This window comes from Camelus dromedarius, chromosome 23 (genome assembly GCF_036321535.1).
Source record: "Camelus dromedarius isolate mCamDro1 chromosome 23, mCamDro1.pat, whole genome shotgun sequence".
NCBI lineage: Eukaryota > Metazoa > Chordata > Mammalia > Artiodactyla > Camelidae > Camelus > Camelus dromedarius.
Genome location: NC_087458.1, coordinates 20,135,395 through 20,155,886, shown reverse-complemented (window position 1 = coordinate 20,155,886; position 20,492 = coordinate 20,135,395). Strand labels below are relative to the sequence as shown.

General features: G+C 34.5%; 2 protein-coding genes across 5 annotated transcripts in view; one reads left to right on the top strand and one right to left on the bottom strand.

Annotated features, from left to right (window-relative positions):
• RC3H1 (ring finger and CCCH-type domains 1) overlaps positions 1-18,666 on the top strand; it is a 65,335-nt gene extending 46,669 nt beyond the window's left edge. For 2 of the 3 annotated variants that reach the window (XM_064477998.1, XM_064477999.1), the window contains exons 10-20: positions 376-657; positions 983-1,197; positions 2,824-3,194; positions 3,692-3,859; positions 7,558-7,710; positions 9,867-10,080; positions 10,555-10,645; positions 10,769-10,901; positions 12,918-13,088; positions 14,009-14,124; positions 15,160-18,666. In XM_064477998.1, the coding sequence (XP_064334068.1) occupies positions 376-657; positions 983-1,197; positions 2,824-3,194; positions 3,692-3,859; positions 7,558-7,710; positions 9,867-10,080; positions 10,555-10,645; positions 10,769-10,901; positions 12,918-13,088; positions 14,009-14,124; positions 15,160-15,310 (2,065 nt within the window). In that variant the 3' untranslated portion in view covers positions 15,311-18,666. The remainder of the gene's footprint in view (positions 1-375; positions 658-982; positions 1,198-2,823; positions 3,195-3,691; positions 3,860-7,557; positions 7,711-9,866; positions 10,081-10,554; positions 10,646-10,768; positions 10,902-12,917; positions 13,089-14,008; positions 14,125-15,159) is intronic. The other variant, XM_064478000.1, reaches the window with a different exon arrangement.
• Positions 11,518-20,492, bottom strand: part of ZBTB37 (zinc finger and BTB domain containing 37) — a 59,407-nt gene continuing 50,432 nt past the window's right edge. Inside the window, exon 5 of one of the 2 annotated variants that reach the window (XR_010377556.1) lies at positions 11,518-11,603. The gene's annotated coding sequence lies outside the window, so the exon portion shown is untranslated. The remainder of the gene's footprint in view (positions 11,604-20,492) is intronic. The other variant, XR_010377554.1, reaches the window with a different exon arrangement.

The following is a 20,492-nucleotide window of genomic DNA, read 5'->3' as shown; positions in this document are numbered from 1 at the left end:
AAGATTATTAAATAGAGGAAGGAATTTACTAAGTGGTTATATGCAACCCTATTTCTGTAAATAATAATCTTATACATCAGAATTTAAGCCAGTGGATAGAGAGCAAAGTCTATATTATATACCAAACTGTTAACAGTGATTACTGCTGCTGGATAGTCCTCCCACCCCCACCCACCACCAAAATGTGTGTGTGTGTGTGTGTGTATACACACATACACAAGTTTTCAAATTGATAGCTAGAGCCAGTGTTTCAAGAGAATTTCTAAAAAATGTTGTGCTTTGGAATCTTTTCCTTTTGTTTCTTCAATATATTTTAGTTCTTGATTTTGCTTTAATGATTTTTGTTTTTGGTATATGCCTTTGCTTTTTATATAGATTTCGTAAAATGAACAAACGCTTGGTTCCCAGAAGACCCCTGAGTGCCTCTTTGGGTCAACTTAATGAGGTGGGCCTGCCTTCAGCAGCTATCCTTCCGGATGAAGGTGCAGTGGATCTGCCCAGCAGAAAGCCCCCTGCTCTGCCAAACGGAATTGTATCAGCAGGGAATCCAGTAACACAGCTGATCCCACGAGGGACAGACCCCAGCTACGATTCTAGTCTGAAACCAGGAAAAATAGATCACCTGAGCAGTAGTGCCCCTGGATCACCTCCTGACCTGTATGTTGTTTTTCTAAACTTTTATTTAAGTTTCTTTACAGATATAAAAAAAAAAAAATCAATGTTTTGTTTTGAAGGGGAAGAAACTCATTTGGGGGCTGTATTTTGTTTTTTCTGTTTCCTGTGCTAATGATTTTTAAGAAACAATTAACATAGGTGAAGTAAGATCAAAGTTTGCGAATTTTGTAGAAAGGATGACTGTTGGAAGAAACCAGATAACTAAATTGTGGCTTTTTTTTTTTTTTTTTTTTACATTTAACAATTTGTGTACCTTGTAAATATTTTCAAGACCTTAAACTTGACTTGCAGAATCTTGTTGCTATAGGCTAGAATCTGTCCCTAAGAGTATTTCTGCCTTGCCTGTGAATCCACATCCTGTACCTCCACGAGGGCCGTCAGACCTGCCCCCTATGCCTGTCACCAAACCACTTCAGATGGTTCCACGAGGTTCTCAGTTATATCCAGCACAACAGGCAGATGTTTACTACCAGGATCCTCGAGGAGCGGCCCCACCATTTGAACCAGCACCTTATCAGCAGGGTAATGATCTTTCATTTACGTCGCTCATTTTTCTTAGGAGTTATGAGAATCATTTCAAGTAAGAGTGATCATATTTACAGTAGCCTCCTCAAGATAAATAAATGCATTTTTTAGTACTTGGAAAAAACTGAGATTATATGATCAACTAAGTAGTATGAAATAAATGAAGTAGCAAAGCTATGAAAAGCAAATTGCCCTTACTAAGAGCAAAATTGTATGCTAAATATGTTCACATATTTATGGAAATAAGTCACCCAGGTAGATAATGAAAATTTGCTGAGGCTATATATATATTCCTGACCAAAATTTTCTTCAAGCATGAAAAAAGACTTTAATATTTCAGGGGATATAAGACTTTATGGAAGAATGCCCTAAGCGGAGGTATTAGAAATAGAAAAAAAAATTTGCGAATGGATTGCAAAGAGTCGAGTCTGGAGTCGAGGAGGAGTAAGGAGATTGCTGTTAATCCGGGTGTGAGTGTTGAGGTCTGAATTAGTGTGGTGGGAAAAAAGAAGTATTTTAGAAAATAGATAAATGTGAAAAATTAGCCAATTTTAATAATATTAGGTATGGAGAACGAAGAAGAGGACTGAGGCTTCATGCATACAATTCATGTGCAAAAATGAACACTGATTTTTAAACTGAAGTGTTGAATTTCTTTATCAGAAATGGTATAGCACTATTTTTAAACTGGGATAGATTAAACTTGTTCTCCATTTCCTTTTTCCAAGACCATCTCAATTTTGAATCAGAAATGTCTTTTCTGATTTCAAAAAAATAGTTTTAAGTTGGTATGGTGTTATTAATACATATAAGAATATGGTATAAGTTTTTGATCTGTATCTTCCTTTTGACCATTCATTGCAGGAAAAACACAACTACTTTTTCTGAATTGACCTTAAATACATTGTATCAATTAGGGTTCAGCTGCAAATAACAGAAACCATTCTGGCTATATTAAGCAGGAAGAGGTTTAATGCAGAGCATTTGGGTGCCCACAGAGTTGAGTACTGACAAAGCAGACTTAAGCCAGGCCTCCAGGAGTGAATCCCAGAAGCAGCTGCTGGAAGAACCTGTTTCAGTGAAGTAGCAGTAGAAATAGGGAACTTCTAAATGCCAGCACGAGGAGCTCATCAGTTGAGGCAAAAGCCTGGAAATGGGAAGCTACTGCTACCATTGTTGTGTCAAGAATTCTAGAGCTATAGCTACTAGACGTGCACCAGCAAAATGCATCTTTTGTAGGCCGCATCTCCTTCCAGTTAACTCAATTTCACATTCAGAACTAATGCAAGTGAGTGATTTATGGAACCTAAACTTCAGGGAAATGTAGGTTTTTGCTTTCCAATGTTTGCAGTGTCTTAAGGCACATCAGAAAGACAAGACAATTGAGAGCTAGTTTACTATTGTAGACCATAAGTAGATTGGTGATTTCAATGGCTTTTAGGGATAATTTTTGCTTGTTATTTTTCGTAAAGCAAACCTGACCACATAAGCAGAGGGAAAAACATCTAAAGAAATGAGTGGATTAGTAATTCTTTAGTGTTGAAATATTTTAAAAAGAAAAGTCTTGTATAGAAAATTAAATTGGCCCGTTGTTGCTTTTCATTCCTCTTTTGTGTTGTACAGGTATGTATTATCCTCCACCACCACAGTGTGTGTCTCGCTTTGTCCGACCTCCACCATCTGCTCCTGAACCTGGTCCTCCCTACTTGGATCATTATCCACCCTACCTGCAAGATCGTGTAGTAAACTCTCAATATGGCACACAGCCACAACAGTACACAGCTGTGTACCCACCACACTATGATGGCCGTCGAGTATACCCTGCTCAGTCTTACACAAGAGAGGAGATTTTCCGAGAGAGTCCTATACCCATTGAGATTCCACCTGCAGCAGTACCATCCTATGTACCAGAATCCAGAGAAAGATACCAACAGATGGAGGGGTACTATCCGGTGGCTCCTCATCCAACTCAAATCAGACCTGCGTACAACAGAGTATGCCATATTTTTTTCTTATTATTATATTTAATTTGATTGTTGCTTTCGGTGATTTCTTTTTAACATCTTGCCATGGTAATAACCCTTTGATCAGTTAATTCTTTTTTTTAAATAAAGCATCTTCTCTCTCTCTCTCTCTCTCTTTTTTTTTTTTTTTTTTACCTTTTCATAATCTGCACAGGTTTTTGTTTTTAAACTGTTAAAAGGGAAAAAATTCCCACCCCACTCCCACTAACCCATCTTAGTTTCTGAACTGTGGGTGGTTTTATTAACATTTCTAGATCTGTTTAGAAATTACAATCTCTGGCCAAGAAAAAGAAACTAAAAAAATTTAGCTTTTTGGGAAATCCTGAGAGTTTTAGGGGGCTTTATTTTGTTTTGCTTTGTTTTATTAAGTCTATTTAAGTATACAGACTGCTTTTTTAAAACTTGCTAAATGAATCAATGTGTTCTGAAATTCTTTTTCAATTTTTATTGATCTTTGCATTTTTCAGGAGCCTCCTTATAGCCGGCTTCCTCCTCCTCCCCAGCCCCATCCTAGTCTAGATGAGCTACATCGAAGACGAAAGGAAATAATGGCCCAACTAGAGGAAAGGAAGGTTATCTCTCCACCTCCTTTTGCACCTTCACCAACGTTGCCTCCTACCTTCCATCAAGAGGAAGTAAGCATGTCTTTTTTAGTTTCATTTATCATTTTTTCCTTTATCAGTGGTTCATTGTGTCCTGTTTAAGTAATCTTTGCCTATTCTCAAGGTTATGAAGATATCTTCCTGTGTTTTCTTCTAAAAGGTTTATTATTTTATTTCACATTTAGATCTAAGTCCATTTAGAATTGAATTTTGTATATAGTGTCTTAGGAGTCAAGATCTGTTTTTTCCTTGAGGATATCTCATTGATCAAGCACCATTTAATTAAAAGACTACTCTTACCCCAGTCCCCTGCAGTCACCTTTATCATAATCAGGTCACCTTTGTCATAGTCAGGTCACTTTATATGTTTTTGGATTCTCTTCTGTTTCAAGATCTTTTTCTCTATCCTTGTACCAACACCACATTGTCTTAGTATAGTTTTATGTCTTACTGTGGTTAAGTATGTTTTCCAGTTTTAGTCTTCACAATTACCTTTGCTGTTCTTGGTCCTTGGAATTTCCAAAGACATTTCAAAATCAGCGTGTTGATGTCCACAGAAATATCTGCTGCAGTTTTTATTAGGATTACATTGAATCTCTAGGTCTGTGCAGTCCAATATGGCTAATGAGTGCTTAAAATGTAACTAGTCCAAATTCACCCGTGCTGTAGGCATAAAACATACACTGGATCTGAAGATTTCGTACCCCCCCAAATAATATATTTCTAATAATTTCTATTAATATTTCTATTAATTACATGTTAAAATGATAATACTTTGGATATATTAGATTAAATTAAATGTATTGCTAAAATTAATTTTACCTGTTTCTATTTTTTCATGTGGCTTCTAGAAATTTTTAGATTACATATTTAGGTCTCATTGTGTTTTCATTGAACAATGTTGCTTTAGGTCCATCTAGAGAGAAGTGACATCTTTCCAGTATTAAATCTCCAAGAACGTGGAGATTTACTTCCTTGGATCCTTTTAAATCTCTCTCCAAAAATATCGTATCTCAGAGTTTTCAGTGTCTTACACATCTTTCATTAAACTTACTCCTAGAAAACTAAGGTTTTTTGAAGCTGTTTTAACTGGAATACTTTTTGAAATTTCATTTACCAAGGCTGCTGAACACAAGGGTCAATACACAAAAATGTACTTAATTTCTCTTTATTAAAGCAGCCTTAGTAAATGTCCCTATTAATTCTAGTATTTGTTAGTAGATTCTTTTGGATTTTCTATGTCCTCTTTGAATAATAACCATTTTACTTTCTCCTTTTCAGTCCTTAAGTCTTTCTTTCTTTCTTTCTTTTTTTCTTTTTGTGCAAGCTAGATCCTTCAATATAATAATAAATAAAAGAATGATAGGTATTCACTTATTTCCAGTCTTTGAGCTAACGGAGCTTCTTGTAGTTTACCACTATGATGTTTGCTGTCAGTTTTTTTGTAGATAATCTTTATCAGATTAATGAAATTCCTCTGTATTCCTCGTTATAGACTGTTCTTGTAGATGAGACCTGTCAGGGTTTATTTAACTCAATAATGAGGAAAACAGCAACATGATAAAGTTGATTCAAAGAATAGGATAGACAGGTTAATAATATAGGTTGTGAAAGGCAGGAAAAAAAGAACACCGAAATAAAGTTGCTAGAATAAACTGATTAATGTACTACAGGGTAATAAACCATAGTTTGGGGGTTATCTTCTTAGTATTTTTACAAGACGCTGCTAACGGTTATGAATGAGTGTTGTCTTACCTTTTTAACGTCTACAGGGTCTACAGTGATGTTCATCGTTTCACTTCTGATATTCGTCATAATTTCTTCTTGTACAGTATTCACATCACATGATTTTTTTTCTTAAACTGTATACTAGAGACATCCTAGAGCCTTGTTATGCCATACCATTTTTTAGGAAATAATGGAAAGCAATATGACACTGAAAAGTGAGCTAATTTTGGAATGAAATATATTTGTGAGGTTCAGCTATATCACTCAGTGTGTGATCAGTGTGTAAGTTGCTTACCTTCCGGAACCCTGAGGTTCAGGTTTCTCTATTTGTAAATCAAGCATAATAAAACCTACCTCATAATGGTGTGAAGATTACATGAGACATAAGGTATCTGGCATCTAGCAGGCATTCAGTAAATAATGACTATTTGTATTATTATTTTTTTACTTGTAATAAAAATTATAATAAGGCCTGGCCATTAAGGAACTTCATCTAGAATTAGTTTAGTTAATGACATACAAAGCTATATAATTAAACCTTAGTTCTGATTATAAACAACCTACATATAGTTGTACTAAATTCATACATAAAATATATAACATAGAAAATTTCTCCAGAATCTCATTTTCTGTGTCATTGTGAGCTTATTATATATTTCAACTTTCTCTGTTCGTGAACTAACATACAGTTATCATTTTTAATAGGATCATTTAGTAATAATATCTTTAGGCTTTGTGTTTTACATTTTTTGTGTGTATTTTGTTTTTATTTAATTATCCTAGATGCAGTAGTGCAGTGTATAAATTTATCTCGTTCTTTTTAATAGCTGCATAATTCATTGTGGTTGGGGGAAAAAGCACTCTTGTTAGTAGATCATGTTTAAAAGCTAGCTGTTCTATGTGAAATTTGGTAAGTGGAGGGGAAATAAAAAAAGGAGACAGAATTGTTTTTTAAAGTATGATCAAAAAAAGGAAAGAGGGAAAAAAAAGAAAACAAAAAAAAGGAAAGAGGTTATAAACAGTAGAAACAGGAGTTGCAGTTGAAAATGAGTAGTACTTGTGACAGCAGACCCCCCTGCCAGTGCAGAAGACCAGTGGTGATGACTCAGAAAATAGAGGAGGTTTTTAATATAGGGGAAAGCATGAGCCACTTAAATGTACCAACAACCCCCTAGAGTATTAGTATGTTGGTATATATATCTGTGATAAAGTGAAAGCAATTTAATATTGTTCAGCACACTCTATACTGGTATAGCCTCAGTCAGATCACCCACGTTGTCTTGTAAGGACTTGAACTTATGAGATAGTCTATATATAAACACACTTTGTAAACTGTAAAACATTACAAAAATGTAAATGTTGCAATTTTAGTAAAAATACATTAGACTTAGAATACCTATTTTGTTATTACATAATTTCAGAACTCACCCTGAGAAAAGAAAATCAGGCCATCTTATCCTTTTCACTTCATTGAATCAACCTAAGGATCAGAATTCAAGATATGAATTATTGCTATTAAAAGATTCCAATAAAAAAGCTGTTATATCATCATGTACTATATGGAACATTTTAAATTACATTTTAAGAGTTTTTAATACCCTTGTTTACCTAGAATGTTATTGAAAAATACATTAAGGAGGATCTAGCAAAACTAGAACGTGATACATGTATTTGCCTGGGTGTTAATTTCATCTGATGAGACAGAGGATGAGCAGACCTCAAAAATCCTAATTTGATTGCTTGAAAGATATTCAGATGCTTCTTTATGACCCTCTGCTAATGAAATATAAAGGCTGGACATCATTTTTCATTTGTTTTCTATCTTTCATAGTCTACAAAAATCTTCTATTGTGACACAAATCAAATAACTATCATTATGTTGCCTCAGCATGATGTTCTAAGAAAGAAACCCCTGCCCTGTATGTTGTTATTCATAGACCCATTTCCTTTTTTTTTTTTTTTTTTTTTTTTTTTCTTTTCTCTCCCCCCACCCCAATCTATAGTTTTTGGATGAAGACTTCAAGGTATCTGGGAAATACAAAGGAAATGATTATAGCCAGTACTCACCCTGGTCATGTGACACCATCGGCTCCTACATTGGAACCAAAGATGCAAAACCCAAAGATGTTGCGGCAGCAGGGAGTGTGGAAATGATGGTACGTGTCATAACTAATACAAATCAAGATCAATCAAATAAATGAATACAAATCAAAGATAAACCCCAGTTATAGACACAGATAACAGCTTTGCCTAAGTTTCAGGCCATATTCTATACTATGTGATTGAATTATATTTAAGCTATGTTTTTTTGTTTCAGGTGTAAATAAAAATCTTTTCATACTTGTCTAGACAAGAGTATTTGTTATATTTCTATGCAGCCAGCGATTAACCCAACAGCTGTTTGGAATTGAAATTATTTTGCATAATTAATTAAGATCTTGGTTTTTTTAAAACAAAAAATAATGTAATAACCAGTGTATCTAATACCCAAGCTTAAAATGTGTCACTTTTATCTTAGTTGCTTCTTTATCTTTTAAAGAAATAAAACTTTACATAAGTAGTTAAATCCTCCTGTGTATACCTCCCTAATCTCATTTTCTCCCTCCCTCCTTCCCTGGAGGTAACCTCTATCCTGAATTGAGAGTTTATCAATTTATAGATAATTTTATACTACTTCTAAACAATTTTGTTTTGCATGTTCATAGACCTTATATATATGATACACTTCAACTTGCATTTTCATGCAGCATTGTTTTTGAGATGTATCCAAATTTATACCTATAGTTCAAGTTCATTCATTTTAACTTCTTTTATCAGATAATATTGTATGATAATTGTTATCATGCAATAAATATGTATAATTGTTTATTCATTTTCCTGTTGATGAACATTTAGGCTGTTTTTAATCTTTTACTATTTTTGAGTATGTCTCTTTGTGTGTATGCATGAAAGTTATGCTTAGAGGTTTAGTATTGGTAGGTTAAAGGTATGCCTTGACTATTATTCTTAAGCTATTTGCCCTTAATAAATCTAACAGAGGTTCCCTAGGTTATTATATAGGTTTTCATAGACAAAGATTTGTCCAGCTGTTTAAGAGAAGACCAATTCTTGGTAATAGAAAAGGAAGACTTAGATGACAATACCACTATAAATGAGTGAAGTCATATCTGTAGCATAAATATGATTAGATGCCAGCCAATTAAAAAAAAGTAAAGAGACAGAAAGAAAGGGATATAGAAGAGGAAAAAGCAAAAATGAACCTTTTGTTTTTCTATGGTAGGATTAGGGAAGCATCGTTTTTAGTCCATAGAAAACAGCCTCTCTGAGAACAGGAATGAGATGAGGAGGTGGAAATAGAAACCCTTGCTTTGTACTTCGCTTTCAGAAAGGGTTATTATAATAAAGTAACATAAACATTAGCAAAATAGAACTCATTTCCTTAAATCAATGAAGAATTAAAATGTTTGCCAACCTAACCTAGATGTAATTGAACATTTCCCAAATGGATGAAAGTCTAGCCCAGTGTTTTTCAAAATTAATGTGCATATACATTACCTAAGGATCTGTTAAAAATGCAGGTTCTAATTCAGTAAAGCTGGGATGAGACATGAAGGTCTGCATTTCTAATGAGTTCTCAAATGATGCAGAGATGCTGCTGGTCCTCGAACTATCCTTTTGAGTGGCAAGGGTCTAGCAATTAGATTTCCATCTATCCTAATACTTAATTGTTTCTGACTGGAATCCTTTTGAAAAGGCTACGTTGGCGCTTATATTTTTAAACTGTTTTTCCAACTGTTGAGTTTTGAAAATTAATTGTGTAGAACATGATGAGTCTTTTTTTTAGAGAAATAAATTAGAATAATGTAGAGGAGGGAGGGTATAGCTCAGTGGTAGAGTGCCGGCTTAGCATGCACAAGTCCTGGTTTCAAGTCCCAGTACTGTTAAATAAATAAACAAACATAATTACCTCCCCCCCAAAATAAATAAAAATAGAATAACACAATATAAACACAGGAGTACATTACATGTAAGGGTAAATATCTCTTATGAAATTATGTATGTGTGTGTACATATGTACATATATTTGAATGTATATATGTATTGGGTCATGATGTAAAATATAATTCTTATTGTAGGTTTAAAAAGGTCAGAGGTTTCAAAAGCAATGTTCTATATGACAGCTAAAAGCAACTAATGATTTTAGTCTTATCAATAAGAATGTTATACTCTATTTTAACCTTATTACAGAGTGAGAGGAAATTATGTTGGAGATTTAAGTGTGGGGTGGATTTTTCATTTTACTTTTTATCAGAATGTGGAGAGTAAAGGAATGAGAGACCAGCGATTGGACCTTCAGAGAAGAGCAGCAGAAACCAGTGATGATGATCTCATCCCGTTTGGAGACCGACCAACAGTATCTCGGTTTGGTGCCATCTCTCGAACTTCCAAAACAATATATCAGGGTGCAGGCCCAATGCAGGCTATGGCACCTCAGGGAGCTCCCACAAAATCTATTAACATTTCAGGTGAGAGTCTCAGAGGTAAGCTGATGTAGAGGGTTCATATTCTTGACTCCCAGCACCACCTGCTCCCCGTCTACCATCAGTGCTTTTCATAATCTTCCAAGGCAGTAGTCTTCAAACTTCTGTGGTATTATCCCTGTAGAAAGTTAATTATAACCCAGGGAATTCTGGGGGTACAAACTAAAATTAAATGTCTGTAATATGAAGATAACCTATGCATTTTTTGGTTTCATTGCTTTTGTTGAAATAGTACATCTCATTTAAAAAGAAAACTCAAGCAAAAGGAAAAATTACAAAGGCTAATGTTTTAGTGAGGAAAAAACAAACATTGATACCCTATTACCATTTTGGTAGACATCTTTCAGGATAGCTGTGTGTATAATATGCCTGTGCCTTTTAGATCATGGCTACCTTAAAAGAAGAATCAAATCTATGAATTACATCAGACCACTGTAAATTACTCTCACTGTCTTGCAGATTATAGTCCATATGGAACCCACGGTGGCTGGGGAAGTTCTCCATATTCACCTCATCAAAACATACCTTCTCAGGGACACTTCAGTGAGAGGTATGAGTAATTCTTTTTACTTTTACAGACTTTTAAAATTATTGAACGTTTTTGTTTTTCTGGTCAATAATATTTAAAAAAAAATTTTTTTAAATTTATCACACACTTTCTTTCTCATGAAAGGGAGAGATTATCTATGTCAGAAGTGGCCAGTCATGGAAAACCCCTTCCATCTGCTGAGAGGGAACAGCTACGACTAGAATTGCAGCAACTAAACCATCAAATCAGCCAGCAGACCCAGCTACGTGGACTAGAGGTACAAGCCTAGAGATACTTTTTCATTCCAGTTTTTGAGAAGTTCTCAAAGAGGTTTTAAAAGGAGGAAGTTTTGAGGTAAATGAACATAGAATTTAATGTTCTATTTCTTAAGAGGTAGTATAGATGTCCATTTTTCAAAGAATTTAAGTACTTTGAAGTCTGGGACAATATGAAAGAATTTCTATTACCTGAGAATAGAAAACATAGTACATTTTGTATGTTTTATATATTAATATAAAAGGAATTTTATTTTCAAATCAAAGCTTCTCTAAAATATTATATAAAATACATAAAAGGCATTTATATTTCCTGATGACACATTTATGTTGAGGGTTTTTTTTTTGTAATCAATAAATGCTTTTAGATTGAGATTTGTTTTTAATTTCTTATATTTTCTTCAATTTTTAAAACTTTCTCACTTTGTTTCATCCTCAGCATCTTTAGAAAGTAGAAGCTTAGAACTTTGACCTTAAAAAAAAAGCCTCTGTATAATAATAGCATCTTTCGTTAATGCAGTTCTTTCAGTTTATAAATTACTATCACTTATCTTACTTGACTCTTTCATGTCCCTGATAGATTAGATAGGTGGTATTGTCCCCGCTTTTTTTAGTTGAAGGCTATGAGTTTCACAGAGGTTGAAACATGAACCCAAGTCTTCATACTCCAAATTCAGTGTTCTTTCCACCGTGCCACCTCATACCTAAGAGAAACAAAATATTAGAAAACAAAGAATTCTTAAAATCCTTTTTAAGTGCCACATAAGGAAGACTAGGTTTTTTTTTAATATTATCCTTTATATATTCTTTGAATATGGAAAATGAAAGACATTCTAGTGATAAATACATTGCTTCATTCTGGAGAAAAAGATACTTTTAGAACATTAGTCTTTATCTTTCTACCAGGATCTTTAATAGTAAATAAGGCATTACTTGGAAATAAATTTGTAACTGATTCTGTCTTAGCCTTTCTTATTAAGAAGACCAATAGGAGGGACTTTATTGTTGTTTTGTTTTGTTTTTTCAGTTTTTCTTTTCTTTTTTGGAGGGGTAGGTAATTAGGTTTTTATTTATTTATCTTTTTTTTTTTAACAGAGGTACTGGGGATTGAACCCAGGACCTTGTGCATGCTAAGCGTGCATTCTACTACTGAGCTATACCCTCCCCCACCCATTTGTTTCTTTGTTTTTTGAACATGTGTTTGGCTTGTGCTCTTATATAAGCAGTAAGGTTTAGAAGTTAAAACCTATGTAGTTATGTTTGTCTCCTTTTTCCATTGCTTTATTTAAATTGGTCCAAAACTTCTTGCTGATTCCTATTATTTAAAAAAAAAAAAAGGAATGCTATGTTTATTATGTTCATGTTTAGTTCACTAATTTGTTAAAGATTTGGACCTTTTACTCCATAAAGCATTGTTCCTTATCCTGTTTCATGGCTTTTTGTCTTAGTTGAAATTTCTAGATTCATTTTCTGTCCCAAAAGAACATCAGCATGTGGGGAGGGGAATAGTTCGGTTGTAGAGCACATGCTTAGCATACATGAGGTCCTGGGTTCAGTCCCCTGCACCTCCATTAAAAAATAAAGAAATTAATTTAAGAAAAAAGAGAATATCAGCATCATTTGGAAGTATGACATATATTTAATTCACCATGGTTAAAAATTGCCATTACCGAGGTTTCATTGAAATAAATTGTAGAATTTATTTCTGAGAAAATTCAATTTAAAAAGAGGGGAAAGGAAGCACATTTATAGTTGACTTCTCTTTCAAATAAGAAAATAAAAAGAGCAACTTATACCAAAGATTATATTACTGTTTAAGAAGTTTAAATCTTCTATCTTTTCCTTTGTTTATTCCACTGGTATTCAAAGAAAGAAACAGTACCTTATAGTTGCATCATTTTCCTTGCCAGTATCTGAGTGATAAGCTACTTGAGGCTGTGGTCTGGAATTGGACCTGGTCCTTCTGTGCATGGTGTGAAATGTGTTGAGCTGTGTGCGTGCTTGGCTTTATGCACTAGGCTGTTAGTAACAGGCTGCTGTTGCAGAGGGAGGCGAACACCCTGGCAGGCCAGTCACAGCCCCCACCCCCACCTCCAAAATGGCCTGGAATGATCTCAAGTGAGCAGCTGAGCTTGGAACTGCACCAGGTGGAAAGGGAAATTGGGAAGAGAACCCGGGAGCTGAGTATGGTAAGTGTTACGGTGGGAAAAGAGAGGGAAGGTGAAAGGAAAGCCTCTGTGTAGTTGTGTCAGAACTTGTGGCTCTAGACTTCTAGAATCATCTCGAGCTATGGATTCATCACCCCAAGGCACTGCAGTGAATGATTAATACTTAGAATACGTGTCTTGAAGATGGGCCGCCTCCTTATTTTATCACTCCTCATTCCCTTTTTGGTTTGAGTGTGTTCTTTGTCTTAGTTTTCTGCATTACAAAAAACTTTCAGGGAAAACAAGGCAGTTATCTGGAAGTTACTAAATTTCTGTTAAACACACTGATTAAGGAAGCAAAGGGGATGGTGTTTTTTGCAACATTATCATGTTATTCAAAGACGTATTACCAAATAACATTCTAGGTTTCATATCCATATTGAAGATGTATTTTTTTGACATGAGTAAGATGCTATCTAGAAATTCCTTCCTGTGGAATTGTGTCCATAGATGTGCTTAGGGTTTGTTTGATAGTGCATGAACATTCATATAAGTAATTTGAATCCTAGGGGATTAAACCATTCCCTCAGGTTGCATGGTAATTGATTTTTTTGTTGCATAATTTTCAAATTCTTTTTAAGCTAATAAATGGGGTATTTTGTTGTTCTGTTGTCAGTAAGTATATTATAGATACTTATTATGTTTTGACTTGCTTTTTCTGATCATCAGCTTTTCTGTGAGATCATCTTTTCCCATGTTAACTCTAGGCATTTTCCCCGTTGTTATCAGTACTCCATTATGTTTTTGTGTGTGTGTGTCTTTTAGTCTGCCTGTTTCTTTGGTCATTTTGCAAAATTAAAAATGATTTCTGGTTCATCATTTTGTATTATATATATCTGGTCTCTTTTCCATTAGCATCATTAAATAGAAGATAATTGAATTTATTTCCTTGTCTTTCAAAGGAGAACCAGTGTTCTCTGGACATGAAAAGCAAATTGAATACAAGTAAGCAAGCAGAAAATGGACAACCAGAACCACAAAATAAGGTTCCAGCTGAGGACCTTACATTGACATTCAGGTAAAGAACAGGACCTTTTCATAATCTTATCCAGTCATTACAGAAGTACTCTCATAAATACAATTTAATTTTTAAAATATCATTATTCTATATACACTGAGGAAAGAATATTTTTGCATAAATTTAGGAGTTAATGAAACTTATTTTAGACCAGACACAAGATTGAATTATCTGTTAATACTAAGAAAATGCCTAACAAATAAAATTTCCTGCTTCCATTTCCTTCTTCCCCTTGTTTTTTAATTGACTTAAAACCAGTGTTAACATATTGATGTATACCCTTCTGGTCTTTTTAAAGTATATAGGCATTTAATCTCTTTCACCCACTTACCCAGCACCCTTTCCCCCTGGTTTTTAATTTGGTCTATCCCGTGTCATCCATATTCTTCTGTGGGTATGGAAGAATACATATCGGCTATCGTGAACAACCCTGCAGTAAGGAGTATTATAGCTAATTCTTTGTTTGCAAATCTTGCAGATCTCTAAGTGTTTTGCAGCTTAGAGTGTGTTGAGGCTTTTGATGCATGTCCTGAGTTGCCCTCCTGATGATATGTAACAATTTCTAATGTCCTGTTGCTTTCAGGCTTAGGTTTTGGCTGTTTAAATCCATGCATAGTCATGAGTTCAAAATAATTTCTTACACTAGTAAACCTGCTAAAACATGAGGGTCAGCACTTTTTCTCAAAAGCCAGATAGTAAATATTTAAAATTACGAGCCTTATCGTCTCTGTTGAAACTCTCCATTCTGCCATTGTAATGAGAAGGCAGCCATAGACAATATGTGAACATATGGGCAGGCGCTAGTAAAGTTCTGGTAAAACTTTATTTACAAAAACAGGCAGCTAGCTGGCCTTAGTTCGCTAGCCCCTATGCTAAAGCATGGATATAGAGCTGTAAATTAAAGTTTGAAAGCCGTTCATGTATTTTCCATACTGCTAAAAGAAAGTCCCTGTTGGTTTTATTCTAGTAAATAATCATTTTTATCTCTCTCCTTTATAAAATTTCAATTCCTTTTTTTTTTTTTAATGTTAACAGTGATGTGCCGAATGGATCAGCCTTGACACAAGAGAATATCAGCCTCCTATCAAACAAGACCAGCTCTCTGAACCTATCAGAGGACCCTGAGGGAGGAGGGGACAATAATGACTCCCAGAGATCAGGAGTTACACCCAGTTCTGCTCCCTAAAATGAGGAGTCCTACTTTTATCTTCTGCTCCTAACCAATCTGTGGGGCATAGGAGTAGGAGAATGGATAACTTCTAAACTTTTTCTCTGAGAATGGTCAGAGAAATCCAGAAGTACCGGAGGCAATGTGCACAAACACCACTACTAAAAACAAACCCTGCACATAGTTCACATTAATGCATTTTTTAATTTAAAAAAAAGAAAAAGAAAAAGAAAATTAGCAGTATCTGCAAGCAATTCAGATTAAATTTGTTTTTGTTCTGTGAATGAACTTTATTTTAATAACTTTGGACGCCTTGGATCCAGGGCTTTAAAAAAAAAAGAAGATATTATATATACACTCTGTTTGATTAATTGTATGATCTTAATGAAGTAGGTTTTTCTCGTATTTTGGTATTATTACATACCCAGTGTATAATTCCTTACACTCAGTCTTTTCCAGCTCTCATAACCCCATAAATCTACATACACAAAAAGCACCGGCCTTTCTAAGAATTCTGTGGTGCTTGAGAAACAGACAGTTATAGACTAGTTATTAGAAAATGTGCAGCAAACCATGCTGTTATTCGGAAACCATAATTTGCTTTCTCTTTCTGGGTCACACTAGCTTCATGTGTAGGTAGGTTTTCCATGTGGCATTAAAACTTTTTGTTGTTCAGGAGGGCTTTATTCCTTGGTTTTGTTTTTATTTCAGCTTTTCAGAGAGGTAATTGCCAATTAATTTTTGAAGTCCTCCTTTCCATATTATGGACTCTTTTCATTCTCTTAATGTAATCAGAAAGATGAGTCAATTTTTAGGTTGCTTGATTAGATTTAAATGGAGACTGTTTTAAGGATGAACTGTGATGTATTAACACTGAAAATACATGCTTGGTTTATTACCTATGTTGAGCTGATGGTTGGAAATCTAGAGCTGTGCTTCTCCAAGCTGAACTTTTGCTGAAATCGTAGACTGTTATAAAAACCAGGACAATCAACCATGTTTTAAAACTGCAACACTTGATTTGAACTTAAGATGAGCAGAGCCAGATTTTTTCAATGAATGTTTTTGTTTTACTCTCAGAAACCAAAAGTATAAAATCCCTATATACTGGAGCCCTTGGCTTTCAAAGAGATTTGGCAAATAAGAACTGCTTGGATCTTGTGGGTAGTTTATGAATTGATGACTTGTTGCTGTTCAGAATCATTAGCACAAGTAGGTAGTAAGTACCTAGAAGTCCCTTTCTGTAGACTTGGCTTTACAGTATTGAAAAGGTTCTTCATGAAGATGTTGAAAAGAGTAAGGAGGGATTTTTATTATTTAGTTCTGCTGCACATATTCTGATGCCACATGTCTATACTGAACTAAGACCCTATAAAACATGTTTAATGGGGATTCTTTGATACAGTCACCTCCCTATCCCTGTTTGCCTGATTTTTAAAAAAATTTCACTTTCTGGATTATACTACTAAAACAGAAAGCACTGGTTATGTAATAAGTTACTGCATTGCTTTGGTTGGGTAAAAGCAAGAGTTTGTATTTTTCTTGTTTCTTGTTTTCTTAACCCTTGACTCCTGCTGAGGTCATAACAACCTCAGTCTAAGCTCTGTATCCATCATACTGTTAAATGAAACAAATGGGGGTGGGTGGGGGGAGGGTAACATAGTCCTGCCGTTGCCTACCAGTAGGAGAGTCCAAACAGAACACTCTTTTGAGTAGCAATTATTTAATTTGCCCAGTCAAGGCACCGTGTTTATATACTATTTCACATTGAATTTGATTATGCCCTACAGACCTGGCTGGTCAAGGATTTGATATACACATATTGGCTTGGGATTCGAGCTTTCTTTTTTATTTAAATAAAAATTTATATATATTATATATATACATATATACATAGCTATATCTGTATATATATTGGGTATGTTTTATGGATTTTTTCGCATGAGCGCAGCTGTTGCGATAAAATGACTGATTGGGAGGTAGAAGCACTGAATGAAGATGAGGCATTTTGTCAGTTATATCCATATTTTCTTTTTTGTTTTTTTTAAATACATTTTTTTGCCTTTTTTTTTTTTTTTTTTTTTTTGCTTTAAAACCCTCTTACATTTACTCTTTAAATGCTTCTTGGATTTTTTGGGAGAAGGAGAGAAATTTAACGTCTGGCAGAGTCCCAAGATTTTTCATTTCTCTCTGTAACTATAAAAGGCAATAATACTCTTGGCCTCTAATCTTCTGTAGGCAGATTTGGGCAAATTATTTCTCCTTTGGACATGTTAGCTAATTCTTAAATTTTAGAAGCAGTTGGTTCAATTTGGAACTCAAAATGATTCTGTTATTGAAAAGGAATTTATGGGTATTGATTTTGTTGAAGCTTGGAATAAAAGTAAAATTCCATTTGGGGTATCTGTTGAAACCCCTAATAACTCAACTTCTGTAATTCTTATTTATTTCCTTCAGATACACTGATTCTTGCTTTCACCGTTTTGATTTTGTAAGCTAGGCAGGAACAGGGATTAACTTACATAGTGTTACTGTTCTGAATACAACCAGAGAAGCCACTGTTTTGAACTGATTTAAAATAGTCCCTGTCATGTTAGGTATTTTCATAGAGTGGGGATGGTGGGGGTGGGATCTCTTAAATTGTAGCCTTAATTCTAGCTGTACCTCTCTAAGTAGGGCCCCACACTCTGGAGGAAATCTGGTTGGGTTGAAAGGCAGAAGAAAGGTATATTCTCCCATTGTGCCTTTAACTTAACCTATTTTAAATTGGTTTCCCCGACTTACCTCATGAAAATTCTTACAACTTCCTAGTACTCACAAGCAGTTTTAGGAATTCAGTAAAACCTCCAAATTTGGCAGGTTTTTTCTTTGTTTTCTTCCTTTTCTGTGTGATATACCTTGTGATATCATAAGCTTGTAAGTGTAAATGGCCTGTTTGGGCAAAACTGCTTCACTCCTTAACTGCTTTTTTGTGAAAAATCTGTGAAAGACATTGATTTTTCTGGCTTTTAAAATTTTTCCTTTAGAGACAGTCAAAAGATGAAATCAGTCAGATAGGAAATAGTTTTTATGTTTTGTTTGTTTTTTTTTTTTTTTACTTATTCAAATATTAATTTCTCCTGAAGATGACTGCTTTTCACTGAATTCAAAAGCAAGACTCAGCATCTCCGATGAACATGAACAGTTCTGAGAGGGTTTAAGGTAGGAGAAATAAGAGTTGTGTTCACTCTTGTTTGAGTAGCAAAACCAGAATTTTATTGCACCTAGGAATTTTAAGGAATTTTAAAGTACTTTTGACTTTTTCTTTCCTCATCGTTCTCTGGAAAAGTGTAGAACTGAGAATAAAATATCTAGATTCAGTTTTCTGACTTAAATGTATTTCTTTTGCCTTACTTATAAATATTGTCGTAAGTTCAATAGATAATTTGCAGAGGCTGTGGATAATTTACAGAGGCTAAAGTGACCAAAGATCCATTCCTTGCTACTTTCCTAATCAAAAGGAAAATCACTTACAAGTTTCTAGTAATACTCAGATAATAAGACACTATCTCAAATGCCAGCTACAAAATATTCAACTACTCAGAAATGTATAAAAATTTATTTGGTACAGCGTTCATGTGGTTGATTACCTTCTCCCATTTTATTTCCCTTCCCTTCTAGTCTTTCCCATGTATTTATTTATTTTTGCCTAAAAGAAAAAATTGGTATGACTCTTAATTTGCTACCTTGAATATGTTTCTCCATCAGACTTTCCATAGATCTTCAGGGTTGGAGCTGAAAGTTCTTTTTATTTTTTCTGGCCCTTTTCTATCTTGCAAGTTGCCCTTGATTTACCCACTGCCCTCCCCAATCTGCAACAGTGACAGTTTGCTGCCTCAAAACAGAGCATTCAAATGAATTCGCTTAGCCAATAACTTCTGTGAAGTTGCCTTTTCTAATGGTGTTATTACTCAGTGATGCACAAATGTGGTATTTGCCCTACTGGTAGGCAAACCAAGGTCTGGTTAGGAACGGTAACCTGCTGTTTTCTTTAAAGGAGAGCCAAAGACTTGTGCTTTACTCTGTTTTGGTTTGAGAGGAAATAGTAGCCATTTTGATTGTGAAACCTTTTAGTATCTGTGAGTTGATTGTACTGTGTGCAAGTAGATTTATCTAAAGTTAACTGTTGAAGTTAACTGGCCTTACAAAATGTAAGAGTAATGAAAATTCATCAGTTTCTCTAAACCAGTGAATGTCATCTTTTACGATATTGTGTATAAGCAGTCCCTCCTACCTTTTGCTGAGATTCTCTTGTCATGATAGCATCCTTTGTTTTTGTTATTTAACTTCTGCCTATAGGAAAATCTACTGTCACTATGGTCAAGTCATGGGACTGAGTAAAAGAATTCATCAGCATGTGATTGGTGAGAAATAATTAAGTCAGTATATGTTGGATTATATTCAGATTCAGAGAAAAATTGACTCATTTTCACTAAGGAGTACTCAGTTGCTATTGCCTGTAAACAAATGGTGACGGATGCATCTTTTTCGACTTTCCTTTTGCTCATTTTAAAGAATATAGAAAATCTGTCTGTAAAAAGCATCTGTAATGATTTATATTTCTCATTAAAAGGAAAGACCCAGTGACTTTTTAGGGGAAATTAATAACCTGCCTGGAAATTTAACTTCAGTGTTTACTTAGATTTTTACCTTAAAAGAGTCCAATTGTGTTTATTTTTTATTGGTGATATACAGTTACAATGTTTGCAAGGTGATCTCCTCCCTGAAAAAAACCTACCTATCCTTTTAGATAAAAATTAGAGCTACTAAACGAAAGCAGATTTCACTTTCCACTTTAGGGGTTAGACAGCAAGCAGTCTCTGCTGTCTCCAGCTACCTGACTGCCCATTTTGCTGGTCCACTCTCATAACTCTCTACCTTGGGCAACTCTGATTTTTATATTTATTTGTTGCTTCAGCTCAACTTTACAAAATTTTCCTGCTGAAATTACTTATTGGGAGTTCTAAATGGATTGCAGTTAGTATTTTTAAAAAATTCTTATTTCAACTATTCTGAGCCACTTGAAAAAGGTACTGTTAATTGTAGTAAATGCCAACTAAAGATTTGGTCCTTAAGATTCCATTTCTTTGACTGTTAGAGATGTTGTAACATATTATATTCTAATTCGTAAGTAATACTAGCTATGACGTTAATGAAAAAT